Genomic DNA, 24,058 nt, shown 5'->3' with positions numbered 1-24,058 from the left:
GGTTACAGGGAACCAGGCAGAGGGCCTTCTCGGTAGTGGCACCCTCCTAGTGGAACACCCTCCCATCAGATGTCAAGGAAATAAACAACTATCTGACTTTTAGAAGACATCTGAGGGCATCCTTGTTTGGGGAAGTTTTTCATGTTTGGTGTTTTATTGTGTTTTTAATATTCTCTTGGGAGCTGGAGAGGCCTGGCCAGATGGGCAGGGTATAAGTAAGTGATAAATTATTATTGTTGTTGTTGTTGTTGTTGTTATTGTTGTTGTTGGCAAATGTGTGGGCCCTAGTAACTTGTGGTCAGTGGACTAGGGGGACTAGGCTAGTCCCCTAAATGTTCCTGGTAAATTAGAGTATTAAAGTGTGGTGCTTCCTTCCCAAAGCCCAGGAAGCTTCTGCCAGGCTTAGGGAGGGAGGCATGATGTTCATGCATGCCATGTCAGGAGGTGGCAACCTCACACGTGCGATTTCACACACAAACACCATTCTCCTTTACAAAGTGGCACCTCTGGTCCTAACTGCTCCCCTGTGCATGCCACTGGCCGGTAGTGAGAAGGACAATAGCCCAGAAGGTCTTGCTTCTCCCATAGCCGCAGCCTTGGATTCAAGCAGAAATGAAGCATGGCTCTCCATCTCTGGCTCATCAACCAGCTCTCCTGTGACCTCTCCTTCTCTGGCAAATGACCTTCTCACAACCACTCCAGAAAATGTGCTGTAGGGTTGGCTCAGCCGCCTGGTGTTAGAGCGGAGCAGGACTCTTGGAGCTTTCCAATCCTCTCCCTCTCTACAAAGACCCCATTATGGCCTGAGTTTTGCTAAAGGGCTGGCACCCCACAGCAGCCAAACATCACCAGGATGAGAAAAAAACCATTCTTGGATTGGGGTCATCTCACGCAGAGATCCAAAGCCATCAACTTCACACAAAAGATACACTCTGCTCGTTTACACAGGACTTACTTGTTTTGGCAAATGACACTCTGCAGGCCCAGCCCATTCCTACACGGCACCGTCTCCATCCACATTGTTCTGCCCGGACGCTGAGGTCCAGCGCCGAGGGCCTTCTGGCGGTTCCCTCATTGCGAGAAGCCAAGTTACAGGGAACCAGGCAGAGGGCCTTCTCGGTAGTGGCACCCGCCCTGTGGAATGCCCTCCCATCAGATGTCAAAGAGATAAACAACTACCTGACATTCAGAAGACATCTTAAGGCAGCCCTGTTCAGGGAAGTTTTTAATGTGTGACATCTTAGTGTATTTTTGGTCTTTGTGGAAGCCGCCCAGAGTGGCTGGGGAAACCCAGCCAGATGGGCAGGGTACAAATAAATTATTATTATTATTATTAGTTTCAAAAAAGTATTTGGAGTCCGGCTGCTCAGTGTGAGGTCTGCTGCTGTCACTACCATCAAGCTCTTGGGTGCCTTTCCCAGGCCTTCAGCATCTCCAGTGGCCAAAGGTATCTTTCTTCTTCTGCCTGTGTTGTTCTCACCCATGACCAGGAACATGGATCTGAAGACTACAGCATCTGCAAAATGCCACACACAAATCTCCTGGGCTCTATCCCTAATCCTGCCTTCATGAGCCTTGGTATCCCAGACCCTCCAAGTTTCTCTGTTTTCCAGGGACAGTCCCGGATTTACAGAAGCCATTCCGGTTTCTAATTTGATCCTGAAATGTCCCGCTTTTCCTTAGGATGTCCCTATTTTCATATGTTTTTATATAGGTTGGAAGCTGCCCGGAGTGGCTGGGGCAACCCAGTCAGAGGGGTGGGGTATCAATAATAAAATTACTATTATTATTATGGAATAGGACGTCCCTGTTTTCACTGGAGAAACGTTGGAGGGGAAGCTAGGTAGAATTGCAGGTTGCTTCTCCTCCTCTCCCTATCACAAAATAAGCCCCTGATGTAGCAGATATGGGGCAGAGGCCTGGTCAGTATGCCAGCAAGAAAGGCAAAGGTGAATTCCGCTGCGTCCTGCCCCAGTTATCAGGCCAGGGCGCTGTGTCAATCCAAGAGAAAGCTGACTTCATGATGACTTAGGGCTGGCTCGGTTCCTTCTTGGAATAGTTAACCGGGGGCAACTTGCTGATGGGTCAAAAGTCACTGAAATCCTCGAAATAATACCTTGGGCTGCAGTCCCACTCTTCCTTGCTACCTCACTGTCCTGCGTTGTGCTGTTGGTCAAGGAAAGCCTAGAGAGCTCTCAGCCCACCTGACAAACGACCAGGGACAGAGCAACAACTTTTCCTGCGGAAAATGGCAGCCCGTGTCTTCTCTGACTTGGTGAGTATCGGGCACTTCAGCCTGCCGAGGAAAGAGACTCAGCACTCTTTATTTACTCCTAGCTGAGGACCCCACCTCTGGGATGTCCCACCCCAGCCCCCAGAAGACCTGCTCTTCTCCCTCACCAATCTTGGGGGGGACACGACACCTCCTCTGCAATCCCCTTCTCTTTCTCTCTCTGCTTCAGGGCAGGATATTACACCCCACACACAAAGTAGGCTGGGACCTGTAGTTTGTTAAGGATGCTAGGAATTATAGCTAGGATTCTTTGAGAAAAGCCTCTTTAAATCACAGGTAGGCAAACTAAGGCCTGGGGGGGCGGATCCGCCCAATCGCCTTCTCAATCCGGCCCGTGGACGGTCCAGGAATCAGCATGTTTTTACATGAGTAGAATGTGTCCTTTTATTTAAAATACATCTCTGGGTTATTTGTGGGGCATAGGAATTCGTTCCTTTTCCCCCCTTCCAAAATATAGTCCAGCCCCCCCACAAGGTCTGAGGGACAGTAGACTGGCCCCCTGCTGGAAAAGTTTGCTGACCCCTGGCTTTAAATGAATACCATGGAGGGGAGAACAATTGTTTCCCATCTGAGGAGGTCGGTCACTCCTCAAGTGGGTTCATAACACCTGGCTGAGGCGTCAGGGTCACACCTGGTTCTCCTGTTGTCCCCCTCGTCCTCTCACCTGACTCCTTCCCTGCCTCATCATAGGGCATTGGGTGCTGGACCAGCCCTTGCCATCTCTTGGATGGTGGCTGCAGAAGGGAGGTGAGGACGTGGCCCAGACGGCGGTGTTTTCTCTTGGCAGATTCGGTACCAGCGAGTGTTCCAAATGATCTTTGTGGTGGGGATGGGAGGGACCTTCCTGATCGGCTTCCAGATCTCCGTGATCAGCTATCCCTCTCAGGTAAGCAAAGGGGATCATAGTTGAACCTTCTCCCTCTCACATGTGGGTTGGCGATAGCCTCGAGGGGTCTCGTCCGACGGTGGCCTCAGCTGATACAAAAAGAGAACAGCTTTGTGGTGTTTAGGTAGATTATTTGGCTTCACGGGCTCTCTACACGTACGAAAGATGGTGTGATGGCCTGGGATTCTGACTCAGAGGCTGAACCTGAGGAATCCCAGCCTGCACAGGATTCCCCGCCTCCAGAACCAGCTGAGCTGGGGCTGGGGCATGAGCCTGAAGGGTCCTCACCTGTGCTGGATCCTCAGGTGCAGGCACCAGCTGAGTCTGCTCTGGCTCCTGAAGTGATGGAGGACCCATTGCCTGCAGGTGCTCCACTCTCAGCCCCGTCAGAGGAAGCTGAGGTTGCCTCTGGGTCCGGTAACCCTCCAGCCTCTCCTGGGCTGCAGAGGCTCAGGGCAGAGAGGCGGAGGGAACTAAGTTCCCGCAGGAGGAGTGCTCGCCTCCAGGCCAGGAGAGGCGAGTCACCTGTGGACCAGGGCCGCCCTATGCCTTGGGGCAGATAAAAGCCAGCCAGCCCCAGTCCCAGGTTACCGGAGCAACATTGTTGGTAGCCTGTTCCTGCCTGCACCCAGTCTTGCCTCTGCCAGAGTTCCTGACCTCACCCGACTCCCTGCCTTGGACCCCGCTTCAGCTTTGATAGACTGTCTCCGTACTGCACCCTCGACCTTGGAGTGGACTCAGACCTCACCGCACAGTTAACCCTCGGGACCAGCACAGATGGCTTTGCAGGGTGTGGGGATATCCCCTGACAAATGGGTGGTGGGGTTGCCCCTGAGGGTGCTAGCCCCCATTTTCAAGGGGTGAGTGTGGGGCAGCTGTGCCTGGGACCTCTTCTCCACTCGCTTAGCTGGTGCCCACAATATCAGGACGGGCAGCAGTATTATCTCAAGCCAGCGGTGGTTCAGGAGGAGATACAGGCATGGCGGAGGGATTGGGTCACATGGGTTGCCACCAGGGGGAGGAGCCAAAAGAGCTAGTTGGCTCCTGCTGATTGGCTCAGGTGTGTCCGGAGGGGCAGGATTTCTCCAGTTTTGTCATCTGGAGAAGGTTGTACCCTGAATCCAAACCATCTCCTTTCATACCAACGGAGGAAATGAAGGTTTGTAAACAAGGCAGGGCAGAGCAGGGGCTGCTGTCTGGAAAATAATGTGGTTTGTTGAAAAAATATGCTACCAGTGTCTGGCTATGAATCTTCTGGCTGCTGAGAGTAGGTGGGTTATGAGCTCTTTGTGATGCGAGTAGGGACTATTGTCTTGTTAGATGTTTAGTAGGGCCAGTTCTGGGGTGATTTCTTGTACTTGCTTAGTTATTTGCAATGCTTTTATTCTTTAAAAAAAAAGGTTAAGGGGTACTCTCATTTTCCTACTCATATTGAAATACTGCCCCTCAATGAGGCCAAACTTAGATTCACAAAATTTTTAAGGGTATGCGTACCCCTGCGTCCCTCCAGAAAAAAAGCACTGGTTATTTTCCATATTTCTTGTATGATTGATGTCCAAAAGAGTTGGATTTTAGGACATTCCCACCACATGTGGAGGTATATACCTGTGGAGGTGCATCCTCTCTTGTAAACCAAGAAATACACACACACACACACACAAAACCAAGAGCTTTCAATATAAGAGATACACAGTGGGTGGGTGCTGGAGTTCATGTCTTCTTTAATTTTTAAATTATTATTATTATTATTATTATTATTATTATTATTATTATTATTATTCCCTTCCCAGTACATCAAGACATTTATCAACCAGACATGGGTCAAGCGGTATGGCTCTGCCCTTCACCACGAAACGCTCACCTTCCTGTGGTCTGCAGTCGTCTCCATTTTCTGCCTGGGTGGGATCCTGGGCAACCTGTCCAGTGGGCATGTGACCACCCAATATGGAAAGTAAGCCCCTTCCTTACCAGGAGGCCCTGGTGCCCCCCACCCCTTTGTGGGCATTAATAAAGTATGTCAAGATGAATGGGTAGTCAAATTGTACGATTACATGGAGCTCGCGAAGCTGACAGATGCAATAAGAGATAAACCTAAAAAGATGGTGAAAGAAGAATGGGAATGTTTAAATAATTATCTAGGGGATAAGGGTTCATCCAGAAAGACCTGGTTATGTTTAGGATGATGCCACATAGGGAAATGTTCCCTGATACCAAGATGAGGGATTCTATGGAATGCAGATAGAGAGAATTGATAAGAATAATGATCTGTTGTGACCTTGAGGGAAGCATATAATAGATGAGCCTTCTTGTGTTTTGGCTCATCTTCCTCTTTTTGTCTTTTTCCTCCCCCCCCCCCACCTCCTTTCCTTTTTCTTTTTTCTTTCCCATAATGGCTTATGTTCTATGCCATGTAGAATCATAGAATCATAGAGTTGGAATAGACCACAAGGGCCATCGAGTCCAACCCCCTGCCAAGCAGGAAACACCATCAGAGCACTCCTGACATATGGTTGTCAAGCCTTTGCTTAAAGACCTCCAAAGAAGGAGACTCCACCACACTCCTTGGCAGCAAATTCCACTGTTGAACAGCTCTTACTGTCAGGAAGTTCTTCCTAATGTTTAGGTGGAATCTTCTTTCTTGTAGTTTGGATCCATTGCTCCGTGTCCGCTTCTCTGGAGCAGCAGAAAACAACCTTTCTCCCTCCTCTATGTGACATCCTTTTATATATTTGAACATGGCTATCATATCACCCCTTAACCGCCTCTTCTCCAGGCTAAACATGCCCAGCTCCCTTAGCCGTTCCTCATAAGGCATCATTTCCAGGCCTTTGACCATTTTGGTTGCCCTCCTCTGGACACGTTCCAGTTTGTCAGTGTCCTTCTTGAACTGTGGTGCCCAGAACTGGACACAGTACTCCAGGTGAGGTCTGACCAGAGCAGAATACAGTGGCACTATTACTTCCCTTGATCTAGATGCTATACTCCTATTGATGCAGCCCAGAATTGCATTGGCTTTTTTAGCTACCACGCCACACTGTTGGCTCATGTCAAGTTTGTGGTCAACCAAGACTCCTAGATCCTTCTCACATGTACTGCTCTCAAGCCAGCTCTCAATACCCATCTTGTATTTGTGCCTCTCATTTTTTTTGCCCAAGTGCAATACTTTACATTTCTCCCTGTTAAAGTTCATCTTGTTTGTTTTGGCCCAGTTCTCTAATCTGTCAAAGTCATTTTGAAGTGTGATCCTGTCCTCTGGGGTGTTAGCCACCCCTCCCAGTTTGGTGTCATCTGCAAATTTGATCAGGATGCCCTTGAGTCCATCATCCAAGTCGTTGATAAAGATGTTGAATAAGACCGGGCCCAAGACAGAACCCTGTGGCACCCCACTAGTCACTCTTCTCCAGGATGAAGAGGAACCATTGATGAGCACCCTTTGGGTTCGGTCAGTCAGCCAGTTACAAATCCACTGAGTGGTAGCATAGTCAAGACCGCATTTTACCAGCTTCTTTACAAGAATATCATGGGGCACCTTGTTGAATGCCTTGCTGAAATCAAGGTAGGCTACATCCACTGCATTCCCTTCATCTACCAGGCTTGTAATTCTGTCAAAAAACGAGATCAGGTTAGTCTGACATGACTTATTTTTCAGAAATCCATGCTGAGTATTGGTGATCACAGCATTCCTTTCTAGGTGCTCACAGACTGTTTGCTTAATGATCTGCTCCAGAATCTTCCCTGGTATTGATGTCAGACTGACTGGGCGATAATTATTTGGGTCCTCTCTTTTCCCCTTTTTGAAAATAGGGACAACATTTGCCCTCCTCCAGTCTGCCAGGACTTCGCCTGTTCAGGAATTCTCAAAGATGACTGCCAGTGGTTCTGAGATCACATCTTTGTACTTTGATTTTTTTGTAGTTTTCTAGCTTTTTTCATTATTATTATTATGGATTTTTCTTTTGTAATTTTGGTTGTTTATATTTATCTGTATTTGTTTAAAGCAAAATAAAAGTATTAAAAATTTAACAACAATAACAATAACAACAACAACAACAATAATACATTTAATATTGTTGTTATTGTTATCCTCTTGGAATCATCTCGGGATCAATTCTATGATTCTATGATTCTAACTCTAAGCAATAAAATACAGAAATAGTCCTTTTAAAAAAAAGAAGTATGTCACTCTTGTGACGCCAACATCATTTTGTGAATCCCTTATTTGCCATGTTTCATTTGGCAAGAGGTCAGTCAGGGGGTTTGCTTCTTCAGTTGGGGACAAAAGGGCGGGCAAAAGCCTCTTCTTCACCCCGGGACATTGTCCGTTCCAGAAAGAAAACACTGCTGTTCAACGACATTGTCACCATCGCCGCCGCCCTCCTCGTCGGCTTCAGTAGGACGGCCGACTCTTTCGAAATGATCCTGATAAGCCGTTTCCTCTATGGCTTCACTGCAGGTAGGAGACCTCTCAGCCCTGATATTTTGAGTCTTGGGTGGGGCCAATTGCATGAATGCAACCGAGGCAATGATGGCTAGTTTAAACATGGAGGAAAACTGCTACCGAGAGCAGGCCAGAACCCCAGTTTGGGCCTCTGCCAGGGCCGGCCCTAGCATGAGGTAGCTGCCTCAGGCAGCAGATGCTGAGGTACAGGGACTGGCCAGAATTGCGAGTGTCCTCAAGTGTGGTGGAAGACACAGTTCTTTCATCTACGTTGGAGTAAAATTCAACTACCAGTCCAATTGGCTTCTGTGTGTGCCTTTGGGGAAGGGGCCATCTTGTCCTTTGCCTCGGGCAGCAAAATGTCTTGAGCTGGCCCTGGCCTCCACTGTGGCAGTGAGGGAGGCAAAGGCATTTCACTGTCCCACCGTTGTTGCATTGGCACAGAGTCCTGCAAGTGTAGTAGCTTACCGCATCAAGGACCCTCTGCAGCTAAGGATGAATCATCACGGGTCAGTTTCAGCTTCAGACTTTGCAGATAAAGTAGCTCAGATTTGGATTCAAGAGTGACAGCAGAACCCAACCATGGACCCTTAGTGGCGGCAGCAGGAAGAGAAGGAGGTCCTTCTCACGTGGTCCTGGATCCATCTCAGTTTGTGGGCCTGATCTCGGGGTGTGTGAGCTCACTCACACATAAAGACATCCACCCAAGCGGGTCTTGAAAGGGATGGAGGCCTTGTGAGAGGAATATGTTGTTCTTCTGACCCCATTTCATCCTGGTTCCAGTTTTCAGACAGAGATGTATTTGGCCACTGGGTAGATGACGTGGGAACTGGAAACATAGGGTGGGGGGTTGTCTCCCTGTTGGTTCTGCTGGAGCTCCTAGCAAATTTTGACCTGCTCAGCAATGGTGTCCTTCTGGGCTGCCTGACAAAGATGGTCCCTGGCTTGGGTCCAGCTGGAGGATGTCTGCAGGACACTCCTGTCTTGCCTGTCAAGGTCCCATCATCACTGCCAGATTAAACCCTTTGGAGGCAGTCCCTGTTGTTGTTTAGTCGTTTAGTCGTGTCCGACTCTTCATGACCCCCTGGACCAGAGCACGCCAGGCACTCCTGTCTTCCACTGCCTCCCACAGTTTGGTCAAACTCATGCTGGTAGCTTCAGAAACACTATCCAGCCATCTCGTCCTCTGTCGTCCCCTTCTCCTTGTGCCCTCCATCTTTCCCAACATCAGGGTCTTTTCCAGGGAGTCTTCTCTTCTCATGAGGTGGCCAAAGTCTTGGAGCCTCAGCTTCAGGATCTGTCCTTCCAGCGAGCACCCAGGGCTGATTTCCTTCAGAATGGATAGGGTTGATCTTCTTGCAGTCCATGGGACTCTCAAGAGTCTCCTCCAGCACCATAATTCAAAAGCATCAATTCTTCGGCGATGAGCCTTCTTTATGGTCCAGCTCTCACTTCCATACATCACTACTGGGAAAACCATAGCTTTAACTATACGGACCTTTGTTGGCAAGGTGATGTCTCTGCTTTTTAAGATGCTGTCTAGGTTTCTCATTGCTTTTCTCCCAAGAAGCAGGCGTCTTTTAATTTCGTGACTGCTGTCACCATCTGCAGTGATCATGGAGCCCAAGAAAGTAAAATCTCTCACTGCCTCCATTTCTTCCCCTTCTATTTGCCAGGAGGTGATGGGACCAGTGGCCATGATCTTCGTTTTTTTGATAAGCAGTTGAAATCTCGCAAATTATCTCCGAATACGTTTTTTTTTGTAATTTTCTTTCAAGATCAAATCAATATTATTTTGATTTGTTGTCATTGGGCCCCTAAAAGGCATGGGGCTCATAGGCTGCTTCCTACTGTCTGTTTGGTAATCCAGCACTGCCCATCATGATCCCTAATGTTTAACCTTAATACAAAGCCACTGTGAGAGGTCATCTGGAGATCTGGGGGTATGTTGTTACCAGCTTGCAGGTGGCCCATCTCAGAAGGGTCTCTCCTCCCAACTTGCTCCCCCTCCCCATCATGTGGCCCAGGCTGACACAGGCAGCTCCAAGTGGTGGCTTTTGTGGGTGGTGGAACATTGTGGTACGATCTCAGAGACATCGCTAAATCTTTCTGTAACGTACATTTTCCTTCTCACTGAAGGTATTTCCCTGAACGCCAATGGACCGTACGTTGGAGAAATTGCACCCAAGAAATTCAGAGGTTTTGCCACTGCCACCTGCTCTGTGTTTTTTTCGCTAGGAAAAGCTTTTGGACAAATTATGGGCTTAAGGTAAGTTAAACTGATGGCATGGCAGACAACCGTGTTTGTTTATCCTTCTCCTTTTCTACTTTCTTCCCACTTGGATCCATTTTGCGGTTGAGACGATCAAGTATTGTTCTTCATCTGTCAGGACATTCTCCTCAATTTGCTGACCAATTACATTCTCTTCTTATTTCCACTTGGACTGATCTTGTCATTTTTAATGGTTTATGTGTCTATTTTGTGCTGACCACTGTAATGATTGCGTCGTTCCCAACAGCCTTGGCGACGTAGGTGAGCTACACACCTTTCATTCTTGTTTGTGCCCATAGCTGTCAACTTTTCCCTTTTCTTGCGAAGAATCCTATTCGGAATAAGGGAATTTCCCTTAAAAAAGGGGAACAGTTGACAGCTTTGTTTGTGCCACGCCCTCCCTTTCCTCTCTAACTCTGGACCAGGTAAGAGAGATTTGCCAGCTGGCTCCCTGCCGTCTGCTGGGCCAAAGACACTTTGGGGTTTCTCCTGATGGGAGCAAGGTGGTGGAGTAATGCCAGGAAGCTTAAAGGGGGCAAGGGACAACTACGTACAATTCCTTAGGCTTGTCGAGAGCCAGTGTGGTGTAGTGGTTAAGAGCGGTAGTCTCGTAATCTGGGGAACCGGGTTCGCGTCTCCGCTCCTCCACATGCAGCTGCTGGGTGACCTTGGGCCAGTCACACTTCTCTGAAGTCTCTCAGCCCCACTCACCTCACAGAGTGTTTGTTGTGGGGGAGGAAGGGAAAGGAGAATGTTAGCCGCTTTGAGACTCCTTAAAGGGAGTGAAAGGCAGGATATCAAATCCAAACTCTCCTTCTCCTTCTCCTTCTCCTTCTCCTTCTCCTTCTCCTTCTCCTTCGTCAGAAACTCACTCCAGGGAATGCGCTGGCAAAGCAGCACCCAGCAGCGTTCAACTCTGCGCTTCAGCTGACCTCACTCAGTGATGTCAGCTGGTGGGTGTGGTTTGGGGGATAATGACCTCATGGGCCAAATTAGACCCCACCCCCAGTGGGCCAAGATTGACTCATGGGCTGGAGGTTCCCTATCCCTCTTTTAAAGAGAGACACATTGGAAAGACCTGTTTCTGTGACAAACACAACTGAGCAAAGTGCTGGGAGTTGGTCAGGCAGGGGCAGGGCCTCTGATTTTTCTAACTGGTGATTTCTTAATTGTTCTACGGGATTTGTGCTGCATTTGTGGTGTTCTATTATGCCGTTGTTATTTAATGTTTGTAAGGACGTGGTGGCGCTGTGGTCTAAACCACTGAGTCTAGGGCTTGCTGATCAGAAGGTCGGCGGTTCGAATCCCCGCGACGGGGTGAGCTCCTGTTGCTCAGTCCCTGCTCCTGCCAACCTAGCAGTTCAAAAGCACATCAGAGTGCAAGTAGATAAATAGGTACCACATGACCTTGCGAGTATAGGTTGCTATACAAATTTAATTAACAACAACAACAACATGTTGTTGTTTTTTAAATAAAAGGAAATCAGGGGTTCCCAGGTCCCCTAAACACCTGCCCTCCTCCCTTGGATGAAGCCTAAATGGCTGCTTTCTCTATGCCTGTTGTCCCCAGAGATCTCTTTGGCACAGAGTCGCTGTGGCCTCTGCTCCTGGCTCTGTGTGGGATCCCAGCCCTGCTGCAGCTGTTGCTCCTGCCCTTCTTCCCTGAGTCCCCTCCATACCTGTTGCTCCAGAAGGGAGACAAAGATGGTTGCTTGAAAGGTAATGAGCAAGTTGGGTGGGGTGGAAGTGGCCGTCTAGCCTGCATTGCCTGAGCACAGGAGAGGTGCCCAAATAAAAAGTCAGCAAGGAAAACAGAAGCCCCTGCCGTAACTTGCACAAAATTTCTAGTTGTCTGCCTATTTTTCATCCAAAAGTTCCGTCCGCACACAAGTCTGTGGCACCTGAGGCTTCTGCATGCAAAAGTCGGAGGCTGATTCAGCCTCAGCGGAAATTAGGGGCGAGGGAGCAGTTTGACTTTTACTGCAATCTTAGAAATTCTAGAGTTTTTAAACTAGGAATCCAGACAAGCCTCAGCCCCACCTCTGATGTGCAATTTTAGCAGTGTTCTCCACCGCAGAGCTGCTGTAAGCAACTCTCTGCTGCAGAGGGGTGTAAGTGTTGGAAAAACGCCCCCGGGAAGGGTGCCAACTTCCCAAGACGCTTCTTTCCAGTGGTCACTCTCTGGCTGGAATCTGCCCTCAGTCCAGAGAGACCGGTAATAAGCGACCCCTCCCTCCTGAGAGGAGCACACTCATCTTCTGGCATCCCATCACAGAAGAAAGAGACAGTCAGTAGTCTACTCACTGCTTTATTTACAGACTGTACACGCAGCTCTTACAAGCATGTCTGCTCTCCTGAGCAGCTAACATAAGAGTCAACGACTCGACTCAGAAGCGAAAGTAACTCTCTGGTTAAGTGAGAACTGGCAGAGACTTTCTGTCTCACGCTCAGAGACATCACATGATATCAACACAGTAGCTGCTCTTGGCAGCTGGTGAGATCTGAAATCCCAACAGCAAGACCTGCCCCACCCCACCCCAGATGACTTCTGCCCATGCACAGCCAGGTCTCATAACCACCCCCAGACCTGTTTGAGAGACCAGAGCAAATCTAGATGTTTGATCACATGTGGGCAGGGTGGGCTGTCCACATTAAAAACCCCATATCTGCTTTCTTTAGTTCTATCCAACTCCAACTGGCCTCTTTAGGCAGGGTGGGATGCCAAAGCAATGCTGTTCCTCTTGTTCTGTCACTAACATTCCCCTATTTTCAGGGGCGGCTTAATAATTTTATTATTTATATGCCACCCTTCAGATTGGGTTGCCGCAGCCACTCTGGGTGGCTTCCAGCAAAATATTTAAAAAGCATCTGAAATATACTCAGAGTGGAGAGTGGATTTCATGCTCTTTATTCAGCTCATAGTGGTGAGGAGGAATGAAAGTATCTGCTTTATATACATTATTTACACAATGGGCTGCACATGATTGGCTAATTCTGGAATTCTCCTGTAGGCCAATCAGGTTGTGGATTCACTTCCATCTGGAGCCGGATTGGGTGGCTCCTGCAGACCAGTCATACTGCTGCATTGTTCTAGGACCAATCAGACTGCTGTATTATGAATCCTATTGTTCTAGGACCAATCAGACTGCTGCATTTTGGATTCTATTGTTCTGGGACCAATCAGACTGCTGCATTTTGGATCCTATTCAACTCAGTACATAACAGCATCAAACATTAAAAATGTCCCAATACAGGACCACCGTCAGATGTCTTCTAAAAATTATGTAGTTGTCTATCTCCTTGACATCTGATGGGAGGGCGCTCTACAAGGTGCGCACCACTACTGTGAAGGCCCTCTGCCTGGCTCCCTGTAACCTCGCTTCTCACAGTGGGGGAACCTCCAGAAGGCCATCAGAGCTGGACCTCAGTGTCCGGGCTGAACGATGAGGGTGGAGACACTCCTTCAGGTATAAGCTCCTTCGAGCTTCTTCTTCTTTTTTTAAATGTAATTTTTATTAACTTTTCTGTTCTGCAATTTAAAATACTCATGATATTAATGACTTCCCTTCTCTTTCCATGGTTCATTTTTCATATCTTATAGTCCTGCATATTTTACAAAAACTATACCATTTAGTTTTCCATTATTGCATCTATCAAAACTTATTTTGATGTTGAATTTTTCTTAGTGCTGCCAGCGTTTTCAGCTGTACACAGTTATTTCCCCTATACAGTGGTACCTTGGGTTACATATGCTTCAGGTTACATACGCTTCAGGTTACAGACTCTACTAACCCAGAAATAGTACCTCAGGTTGAGAACTTTGCTTGAGGATGAGAACAGAAATTGTGCTCCGGCAGTGCGGCAGCAGCAGGAGGCCCCATTAGCTAAAGTGGTGCTTCAGGTTAAGAACAGTTTCAGGTTAAGTGCGGACCTCCGGAACGAATTAAGTACTTAACCCGAGGTACCACTGTATTGAATAAATGCCTTCCAGTCTTCTTTAAACGCATGTTCTTCTTGTTCTCTTATTCTATATGTTAAGTCTGCAAGTTGTGCATATTCTGTCAGCTCAAGTTGCCATTATTCTTTGGTTGGGACCTTGCTCATTTTCCATTTTGGGACTTACAGAACACAAGCCGCAGTGGTAGCATACATAAGTAACATTTTTTGACACCTGGGAATTTCAGTCTGCATTATCCCCAACAGGAAGGACTCTGGGTTTGGGAGGGAAAGTACTTTCAAACAATTTTTTCAATTCATTATGAATCATTTCCCAATACGCTTTTACCCTTTTACAAGTCCGCCTCAGCTCCTTCGAGCTTCTGAATGGGTGATAGTAATTTGGATGCCCCTGGTTGCATTCTCTGATGATGACTGAAACTTTGATCTTTTCGTTCAGCCCATGTTCAGATAATTGAGTAGCTCAGTTTTTGAAGGACTGTCCACCCCACCCCCTTCTCTTTCTCTCCCTCTCTCTCCCCCACAAAGCCATGAAGTTCCTTTGGGGCGAAGGGCATCACCAAGCTGAGTTGGAGGACATGGTGAAGCAGAAGGAGGATGTGAGAAGCTCCAAGAACCTGAGCGTCCTGGAAGTGATGAGCGAGAAGTCCGTGCGCTGGCCGCTGGGCCTCAGCGTCCTGCTGATCTTCACCCTGAACCTCTCTGGCTTAAGTGCCGTTGAGTAGAATCACTTTAATTGCATCAGGAACTCTAAGCAATGGAAACTCTTTCCTCCTCCTCCTCCTCCTCTTCTTCTTCTTCTTCTCCCCCCACCTCTCTTAGGGGCTTTCCACACATTGATTGGGGGACTTACACACTTTCTCCACCCATTTCCTAAAGGGCACATGCAAGGTGCTGTTTTAAGAAAACATTTAAATAATCATAACCCAGCCACCGATCTTCCCATCTTTTGGTTGTATTTATATGTACGGAAGTTGCCCCCCAGGACATTCGAGCCCCTTTTTAAAAGACTGTGCAAGATTCTCTGCTTAGAGTTTAAACATAACACATCGCTTTACTTGGTATACGAAAACATATTTACATAGGTCGGCAGTTTGAATCCCCGCGACGGGGTGAGCTCCCGTTACTCAGTCCCTGCTCCTGCCAACCTAGCAGTTCAAAAGCACTCCAAAAAGTGCAAGGAGATAAATAGGTACCGCTCTGGCGGGAAGGTAAACGGCGTTTCTGTGCGCTGCTCAGGTTCGCCAGAAGCGGCTTAGTCCTGCTGGCCACATGACCCGAAAGCTGTACGCCGGCTCCCTCGGCCAATAAAGCGAGATGAGCGCCGCAACCCCAGAGTCGGCCACGACTGGACCTAATGGTCAGGGGTCCCTTTACCTTTACCTTTATATATAGCCTCTGTGTGTGCATGTGTTAAACATATATATGAGACTGAGGTGGAATCTACACACAAATTTTAAAATGCTGTGAAAATGCTTTTTTAAAAAACATTTTGAAAAATACATTGAATTTGGCCTAGCTCACTGTCACCATCTTGTACATTCCATTTTACAACACATTTGAAACGTTTAATCTGCAGCGTGTAGCTGAGTCCAGACAGACTTATGACACTTTAGAGAATTATTCTGAGGCGCATAGCAGCGTAAAACAACTCCTGCTGCTCTATCAGTAAAACTCAACGCTCTGTGTTGCATTAGCTCTTTCCATAGCATTTTGGATGCACCGCTCCCATACTTTCCCTCCAGATATCCTTCCATCTTTTCTCAGGCAGCAGAAAATCTCGTGGTTTGGGTAGAAGGGAGGACGAAAGAGAGCCGCAGTGGAGCTCCCCCAACTCCCTGGTGCCAATGGCCATGACCCTCACACTTCTGTCTATTCCCAAGAAGTTTTGATGGGCGCCATGCTTTCTTCTCGCTTCCACTGCCCTTTTGAGAGACAAAGTGGCATAAAACAGTTGTAAAAACAGCACCGTAACAAAAATGAGATCACATCCAGCATAATGTGGAAGACGCTTGCAGCGCCTAAGGCTTGGGAGACCTTAAAATGCCTGCTTTTGACAGGAGTGTTGCAGCCCTTTCGTCCAAGAGGTTGAACCTGCTCCTCTTTCCCTCATCCTGAAAACTTTTTGCACCAGTCCCTCGGACATTCCTTCTTTCGTTTTTGTTTTCCAGATCTACTTCTACGCCTTCGAAGTTTTCCGCACAGCCAAAATTGAGGAAAGCCTCATACCTTACGTAGCAGTCGGCGTTGGCAGCTGCGAATTTGTTGGTACGATCCTATGCGTAAGTCCAGCCTGGTTTGCGAGTGGGAACAGAAAAGCCGACTCCTTTGTAATGGGAAGGAGCTGGAGGGAGCAAGAAGGGCGGGTTCAGTAGCTGGTGCTTGTGTGTGGTCAGCTGGTCCTGGGCTGGATGCAGGTAGTGCTGTGGTCTAAACCACTGAGCCTCTTGGGCTTGCTGATCAGAAGGTCGGCGGTTTGAATCCCGGTGACGGGGTGAGCTGCTGTTTCTCTGTCCCAGCTCCTGCCAACCTAGCAGTTTGAAAACATACCAGTGCAAGTAAATAAATAGGTACCTCTGCAGCGGGAAGGTAAATGGCGTTTCCATGCACTCTGGTTTCCGTCACGGTGTCCCATTGCGCCAGAAGCAGTTTTGTCATGCTGTCTGTGGACAAACGCCAGCTCCCTCCGCCTAAAAGTGAGATGGAACCCCATAGTTGCCTTTGACTGGATTTAACCGTCCAGGGGTCCTTTACCTTTACCTTTTTACCTGGGCTGGCCTGGGAGCAGGAAGCAGTGGGCAAAAACTTCCCACAGACAGCTTTCTCTCCATGGGCAAGGTATCCTGAGCAGTCCCCACACACTCAGTGGAATTTGTCTCATGCCGTTTCTTTGTTTTCCAAATCCATTTTGTCAAAATTTGGAAAAAAAGAAATACAAAAATTAGTATCACGTGTCTGTCTTTCTTTTTTAATCAAAGCTAAAAAGCTAATCTAAATAAAAACGCAGACCAGAAAAGGAGAGAGAGAAAGGGAACAGGGGAAAAGAAAGGAAAGAAGGGGGGGGGGACAGAAAAGAAAGAACTTCTGATTCTTCGTCCATCAGCCGTATGAAGAAAATATTCAGCACATCCACTCCAACACCCAACAAATCTACTTTCTATAAACTACAGTCATACCTTGGATCTCAAATGCTTTGGCTCCCGAACAAATCGGCTCCCAAAGGCTCAAAACCCGGAAGTGAGTGTTCCACTTTTTGAATGATTTTCGGAAGCCGAACATCCGGTGCAGCTTCCAATTGGCTGCAGGAGCTTCCTTCAGTCGATCAAAAGCCATGCTTTGGTTTCCAAGCATTTTGGAAGTCGAAGGGACTTCCAGAACTTATTCCTTTCAACTTCCAAGGTATGACTGCAGTCTCGTGTCCTTTCAAAATATGGTGCTGGTTGCCTTTTTTTGACCACACAGAGCTGCCTCATTGACCGCTTTGGCCGGAGGGTTCTCCTGTGGGGCGGCTTCGCGATGATGGGGCTGGTGATGGTGCTCCTTGTCCTGGCCCTCTCTTTCCAGGTGAGCAGAGTCCAGCCTCGGTTCCTCTTCCTGATCCTCTGGGGGTGGCCATTTGCCAGTGATTCGCTACCTGTGATTCCTGCATTGCGGGGGGTTAGACTAGATGAGCCTTGGTGTCCCTTCCAACTCTCTGGTTTTATATTGTGATGGCTACTGAATCTGTTGTGCCCGTGGACCCTATGGATAGCAAAAGACTTCGCAGCATAGTGGGCGAGAGAGAGGAAAAAATACACGTTCTTTGGAAGAATCCCATGCGCATCACAATTGTTTTAACAGGACTTCCCTTCCTTCCTTCTTTCCTCCCAGGGCCAGTTCCCCTGGATTTCCTTTGGCAGCATCGCCCTCATATTCTTGTTCACCCTCTCCTATGGTCTTGGTCCATGTGAGTAAATCTGGAAAAGGGCTTTCAGAGGGTGGGGTAAAATAACGATAATAATTTATTATTTATACCCTGCCCATCTGGCTGGGTTTCCATCAGCCACTCTTGGTGGCTCCCAACAGAATAATAATAATAATAATAATAATAATAATAATAATAATAATAATAATATAATTAATAAAGTGATAAAACATCATCAAACATTAAAAACTTCCCTAAACAGGGCTGCCCTCAGATGTCTTCTGAAAGTCAAATAGTTGTTTATTTCCTTGACATCTGATGAGAGGGCATTCCACAGGGCGGGTGCCACCACCGAGAAGGCCCTCTGCCTGGTTCCCTGTAGCTTCACTTCTTGCATTGAGGGAACCGCCAGAAGGCCCTCGGAAGTGGACCTCAGTGTCCGGGCTGAACGATGGGGGTGGAGATGCTCCTTCGGGTCTACTGGGCCGAGGCCATTTGGGCTTTAAAGGTCAGTAGCAACACTTTGAATTGTGCTTGGAAACGTACTGGGAGCCAATGTAGGTCTTTCAGGACCAGTGTTATACAGTCTCGGAACAGTTTCTGCCAGTGGCATCTAGTCAGAGTTTTGTGGCGGCCAACTCCACAGAGAAATCTGAATTGCAAAAGACCCTCCATATTTCCTCTTTCAGCTGGTGCCATCTTCGCAGTTATAATGGAGATTTTTGGCCAGTCAGTAAGGCCATCGGCATTGACCATCATTGGAATAGTCAGCTGGGTGGGCCTCTTCCTGGTTGGGATGACATTTCCTTTTCTTGTGGTGAGTTGCCCCCTTTGCCCGACGTCTGCCCAAGGCGTTTCGCTGCCTGAAGCAGGACACAAAATAGCCAATCCCCCTTGCTTATTTCCCCAGTGCATCCAGCCAGCCATCTCTCGTGTGTGTGTGTGTGTGTGTGTGTGTGTGTGTGTGTGTGTGTTTGGGTCTCCCTTTGTTTTCATGCAAATCCCCATGCCTGAGCCAAACAAAACCCTGACAGGCCCCGTCAGCCACAAAGCTTCTCCTTGTTCTACTTCATGACACAAGCGAAGTTGCTGTTATTGTTCAGGTTCTCCTCCCTCCTGTGTGTGGTGAGTGGGGATCCTGTTGCAACAGTTCCTTGAATAAAGATCAGGCTTACTAGCTGCTTTGCTTCTCAATATACCGTATTTTTCACTCCATAAGACATACCTGACCATAAAACGCACCTAGTTTTTAGAGGGGGGATGCAAGAAAAAAAATATTCTTTAAAGGGAGTGCTGAACAGAGCCTGTATGCATCCCAGGCTCTGCTCAGCGCTCCCTTTCACGAGCCGCGAAGAGTGTGTGTGTACGGCACTTGGGGGCTTTTCCCCAAGGAGGGAGAAGGGCAGGCCGTCACTGACGCTCTGTGCGGCTCTTTAAAGGGAGCGCTCTGTGCCTTCCCCCACCTCCCACAAAAGCCAGGGATAGCCACGTGAAGCCTCCTCAGGGCAGCGGGATGAAGGCTCCCCGTGCACTGTGGAGGCTTCGCGCGGCGAAGCTAGAACAGCAAGAGGGAGTGCTGCGCAGTGCTCTGTCTCACTGTTCTGGCTTCCGGGATAGCCGCGCAACCTGCATTCGCTCCATAAGACGCACACACATTTCCCCTTACTTTTTAGGAGGGAAAAAGTGTGTCTTATAGAGCGAAAAATACGGTACTCTGGCTGGCCTCTGCTATTTTCTCCTACCGATAGGGAAACCACTTAAGGACTCTATACGGGCTCTGGACTACCCCATGAGGGTAGCACCTTGGGAGCACCTCACATGTGCCTGGTTTTCCTTTCTCCAGGAGGTCCTCGGCCACTTCTGCTTCCTCTTCTTCTTCGTTGTGCTCCTCGTGGTGGGGATCTTCATCTACAGGTACCTGCCAGAGACAAAGGGAAGGTCCATCAGCGAGATCACCGAAGAATTCAAAAGGATGCGTTTGGGGAAGAGAATGGCTATCACCGCTCGGGGAAAGATGGTCGCCACCGACCACAGTTTTTGTACCAAGTTGTGATGGCAGCTGCTGTTTGGGTGAAGTGGGCCCTCAGGGCCAACAGGAGGGGGAGAGTAAACTCTTAGCAGGCTGGTGTTTCCGAATGCCAGTTGAATCAGCTGCTGGGCGGAAGGCGAACAAGGCCTTGAGAGGGAACAGAAGGCTTCCTTCTCCAGCTGCACTTGTGAATACTCTTCTGAAGCTAGCATTTGCATTGAGAAAGGGGGCTTCTCCCATTGGTGCCAATGAGAGTCCCCCCTCTTGAAAAGAAAAGAAAAAATAAAGCAAATGCCAGCTTCGGAAAATGAATTCTTCTCAAAACTAAGCCTATCCTTTTGTTTAGGAGTCGGACACAACCAAGCAACAAGAACAAAATTCCGACACATTGATGTTGACGTGTTTTAATCTCTATTTTTCTGTTATTTTTATATGCAGAAGGGACTGGGAGGAAATCTAAGAGCCTCGGATATTAGATTTCCAGATTAAGTAACAATATGGAATTCGACGGGAAGGCCAGGCAGCCATTGGGACCAGGGGGGTGATGGGGGGAAAAATTTGGGGAAAGCAAAGTGTGTAAATTTCATTTTAAGTTTAAAAGTTATAGTAAATTGCCAAAGTGTTGGTGAAACTATATAACGGTGGATATAGGTTTATTGGACTTTGTATAAATTGGGTGAGACTTTATACAATTACTTTTGGATAACTATGATGCTATTGAAGATTAAGAAAATGTTTAAATATATCAATTAAATATATGGGAGGGATTTGCTGAAACAATATTTGAAGCGGAATACAAAAGTGTGAGGTGTGAGGAAGTCATAGAAACAAGCAAATGAAAGATGGGTTTAAATGTATTATTTTGTTTTTTGTTTTTTGTTTTTTGTTTCTTTTTGTTGTATGTCCTTTTTTGTCTTTTTCTCTTTTTTTGTATTGTTGAAAATCAATAAATATTATTAAAAAATATATATTTTTCTGTTATTTTTAATTATCTTTCCATGTTTTCCAGTGTTTTCAACTGTTTTTAATGATAGTTTTAATATTTATTGTAAACGGCTTAGAGGTTTTGCTACAATCATGCGCTGTATAAATTTTGTTGAAATGAATAAGTAAAGAAATAAAAGCAAAGGGGGAAAGGGTTAAACTCCTCCCTCCCTGCCTGCTCTGATCCCAGCCCTAGCACAATTTGCATTCTTTAAAAATCCATGCATTGCTGCAAAGAGGCTTTTAGCTGCATTGCCTGCGAGTCCAGGGTTGGCCCTTATTTGAAGAAACACTCTGATCTGGAGTTGTTAATCCTGTTCTTGCTTTACCATGAGGGGCAAGGGGGGGGGCCCTTTTGTTTACTGCAAGCAACATTGCTGAGTTTTCCATGAGCAGAGTCAACAGCATAAATTAGGGAACTGCTACCTGGCGATTTTTAGCAATGCAGGTGGAACAGAAGCTGAGTTCTCATGCTTGGGATAGTTTTTCCAGTTTGAAACATATCAAAATAAAGGCTGAATTCTTGGGATAAATGGGGAGGGAAACCCATGGCTAGGTGTCGGTGCCTGGGCATAGCCTGGATTTTTGTTGGGGGGGGGAGACAGGACTTTCTTAGAGGGGACAGGACTTTTGTTAGGAGGAGTAGAACCGACACGATTGGCCAGTTAGTTAAGTATTTCTATTGTTTTACTTGATCTGGGAGGGGCAACTGCTCCCCCCCACCCCGTGGCTACGCCCATGTATGGGGAGCCTAGAAGTGTGCAGAGGGGAAAGGTGGGGGGCTTCTCAGGGCCCCCCTAATCTTTCACCTTGCTTCTGATACTATGAGTACAGTGGTAAGGTAAAGGTAAAGGGACCCCTGACCATTAGGTCCAGTCGTGGCCGATGCTGGGGTTGCGGCGCTCATCTCGCTTTACTGGCTGAGGGAGCCGGCGCACAGCTTCCGGGTCATGTGGCCAGCATGACTAAGCCGCTTCTGGCGAACCAGAGCAGCACATGGAAACGCCATTTACCTTCCCGCTGGAGTGGTACCTATTTATCTACTTGCACTTTGACATGCTTTCAAAGTGCTAGGTTGGCAGGAGCAGGGACCGAGCAACGGGAGCTCACCCCGTCGCGGGGATTCGAACCGCCGACCTTCTGATCGGGAAGTCCTAGGCTCTGTGGTTTAATCCACAGCGCCACCCGCATCCCGAGTACAGTGGTACCTCGGTTGAAAAACAGTCCTCTTTACTAACAATTCGGTTGACGAACTCCGCAAAACTGGAAGTTAGTGTCCCGGTTTGCAAACTTTACCTCGGTCTAAGAACGGAATCTGAATGGTGAAAGGGCACCGGCAGCGGGAGGCCTCATTAGGGAAAGTGCACCTTGGTTTAAGAATGGTTTCTGTTTAAGAAAGGACTTCCGGAACAGATTAAGTTTGTAAACCGAGGTACCACTGTACAGTATCAGAAACTTGTTCTGCTGTTTCACTGGTAAGCTTGCAGTAAACTGCAACCCCATTTCAGCCTCCTCCTTGCTGGAAGTCAGATGAAGCCCATTCTCTCTGAATCCCAACCTGTCTGTTCTCTTCTCCCAGACATTTTTTTTTTGGGGGGGGGAGGCCACTGTGTCCCATTAATCCTGGGGAGGCTTCTATAAACAGGACTTCAAGCTCTGATCGACAAGTTCCACGAAGCGTCAAAGTATTTTGTGGGATACGTGAACTTGTAAAACGAAACCCGAGAATAAAGGAAGATCCCCACACGTTTGTGCTTGCTCTGTTTCTTGATCATAGAATTATAGGGTTCGAAAGGGACCCCCAGCGGTCATCTAGTCCAACCCCTTGCAATGCAGGGGGTCTTATCGCATACATGGAAGAAATCTCCAGTTCCTGTTTTCAAAAGCGCTTCAGAATGACCCCTTAAAGCATCTGCTGGGGAGCTGCCAGAGATGTCAAATTGTCCTTAAGCGAACCCATCGCCAGGCTTCACCTCGATCACCTAATAATGCTGCTGGATGCAAAAACTTATGGAATATGCAGAAATGGTGAAACTTTTACCGGAAGAATAAGAAATCAAGACCACAAACTTTCAATAAGAGAGTGGAAATGGTTTATTGAATATTCACAGATAAATTGTAAACAGATAAGAACATTGGCAGGATGATTGCAATAACCTGCAGTTTTGTAAGAGTATATACCGTATTTTTTGCACCATAACACTCACTTTTTTCCTCCTAGAAAGTAAGGGGAAATGTCTGTGCGTGTTATGGAGGGAATGCCTACGGGTGGCATGCCTACGGATTTTCCTCCTCTAAAAACTACATGCGTGTTATGGTCGGGTGCGTGTTATAGAGCGAAAAATACGGTATTTAAAGTGGATGAACAAATGAGCAAATGAAGTTAATTTGGATACGCAGAAGGTATTAAGAATAAATTTAAGGAACCGCAGAAAGAGGGGGAAGGGAGTCAAGTTTTGAAATGTTAAGATGATTGTAAAATTAGTGAAATGTATAAACCTGAAAAGCATAAATAAAATTAAAAGGGAAAAAAATAGTGCTGCTGTTACAGGGAACTTGCAGTGGGGGGATAGGGATTGGGTCCCTGTCGTGTGGGCCCAAGAAATCTCCAATCTGCCCTAGGGAGGGAGTGAATACAATAGGCTGGAGAAGAAGGGGAGACCCATTTTGGCTGGCAGACTCAGTTGCTGGGTCTTAGTAAGATCTTCCAAATACCGTACTTTCCCGTGTATAAGACTAGGGTTTTTTACTTTAAAATTATGTAGAAAAACAGTGGATCGTCTTATACAATCCCCCCCCTATTTTCTTAAATTGGGATTCCTAAAAATAGGGGACGTCTTATACATGGTGGCATATTTTTTTTAAAAAAAGTAAATATTAAGAATTTCAACATAACAAATTATCAAAACATATCTTCATTATTTCCCCCCATTTTTCCCCTCCCCCCAAAAGACCCTCCCTCCCCCCCAAGACTTCCCTCAGCTCCTTTCTCTGATTTTTCAACACATGTTATTCTCTGCATGTTGTAAAATTGTAAAGATCCTTAAATTATGTCTGTTATGTTAACCATCAATAAATTTGTGTATGTTTATTCAAAATACATGGGGGCATCTTATACATGGAAAAATAGGGTAAATATTCGGAAGATTCTGCTTATGTAGAGCCTGGAATTTGCAGTGGGAAATTCTCTGCAGAGACTTCAGGCGCGACGGGCTGAGACCCAAACTGATGAGCAGCAGATAAGGCTGATGTCACCGGGCTGGGTGGGTGGGGAGGATGACGCCGGTGGCCAACG

At 47.3% G+C, this 24,058-nt stretch overlaps 1 protein-coding gene across 1 annotated transcript; it reads left to right on the top strand.

Moving 5' to 3' along the window:
* Positions 1–1,861: 1,861 nt before the first annotated feature.
* LOC128404421 (solute carrier family 2, facilitated glucose transporter member 11-like) lies at positions 1,862–20,204 on the top strand. The gene is made up of 12 exons (XM_053370027.1): positions 1,862–2,275; positions 3,081–3,179; positions 4,970–5,130; positions 7,508–7,632; positions 9,757–9,886; positions 11,460–11,608; positions 14,375–14,562; positions 16,018–16,128; positions 17,309–17,410; positions 17,717–17,792; positions 18,440–18,567; positions 19,594–20,204. The coding sequence occupies exons 1-12, from the start codon at positions 2,249–2,251 to the stop codon at positions 19,801–19,803; spliced, it is 1,506 nt and encodes a 501-aa protein (XP_053226002.1). The 5' UTR covers positions 1,862–2,248; the 3' UTR covers positions 19,804–20,204.
* The last annotated feature ends 3,854 nt before the right edge of the window (positions 20,205–24,058 follow it).

Source organism: Podarcis raffonei, chromosome 16 (genome assembly GCF_027172205.1).
Source record: "Podarcis raffonei isolate rPodRaf1 chromosome 16, rPodRaf1.pri, whole genome shotgun sequence".
NCBI classification, from domain to species: domain Eukaryota; kingdom Metazoa; phylum Chordata; class Lepidosauria; order Squamata; family Lacertidae; genus Podarcis; species Podarcis raffonei.
The sequence above is the reverse complement of the archived record's forward strand: the minus strand, read 5'-3'. Positions and strand labels throughout refer to the sequence as shown.

Excerpts from the sequence above, each read along its gene's own strand:
- LOC128404421 (XM_053370027.1), top strand. The coding sequence starts at position 2,249 with ATGGCAGCCCGTGTCTTCTCTGACTTG. Across the intron at positions 11,609-14,374 it reads CAAAGATGGTTGCTTGAAAG|CCATGAAGTTCCTTTGGGGC; the intron begins GTAATGAGCAAG and ends TCCCCCACAAAG. Across the intron at positions 17,793-18,439 it reads CTCCTATGGTCTTGGTCCAT|CTGGTGCCATCTTCGCAGTT; the intron begins GTGAGTAAATCT and ends TTCCTCTTTCAG.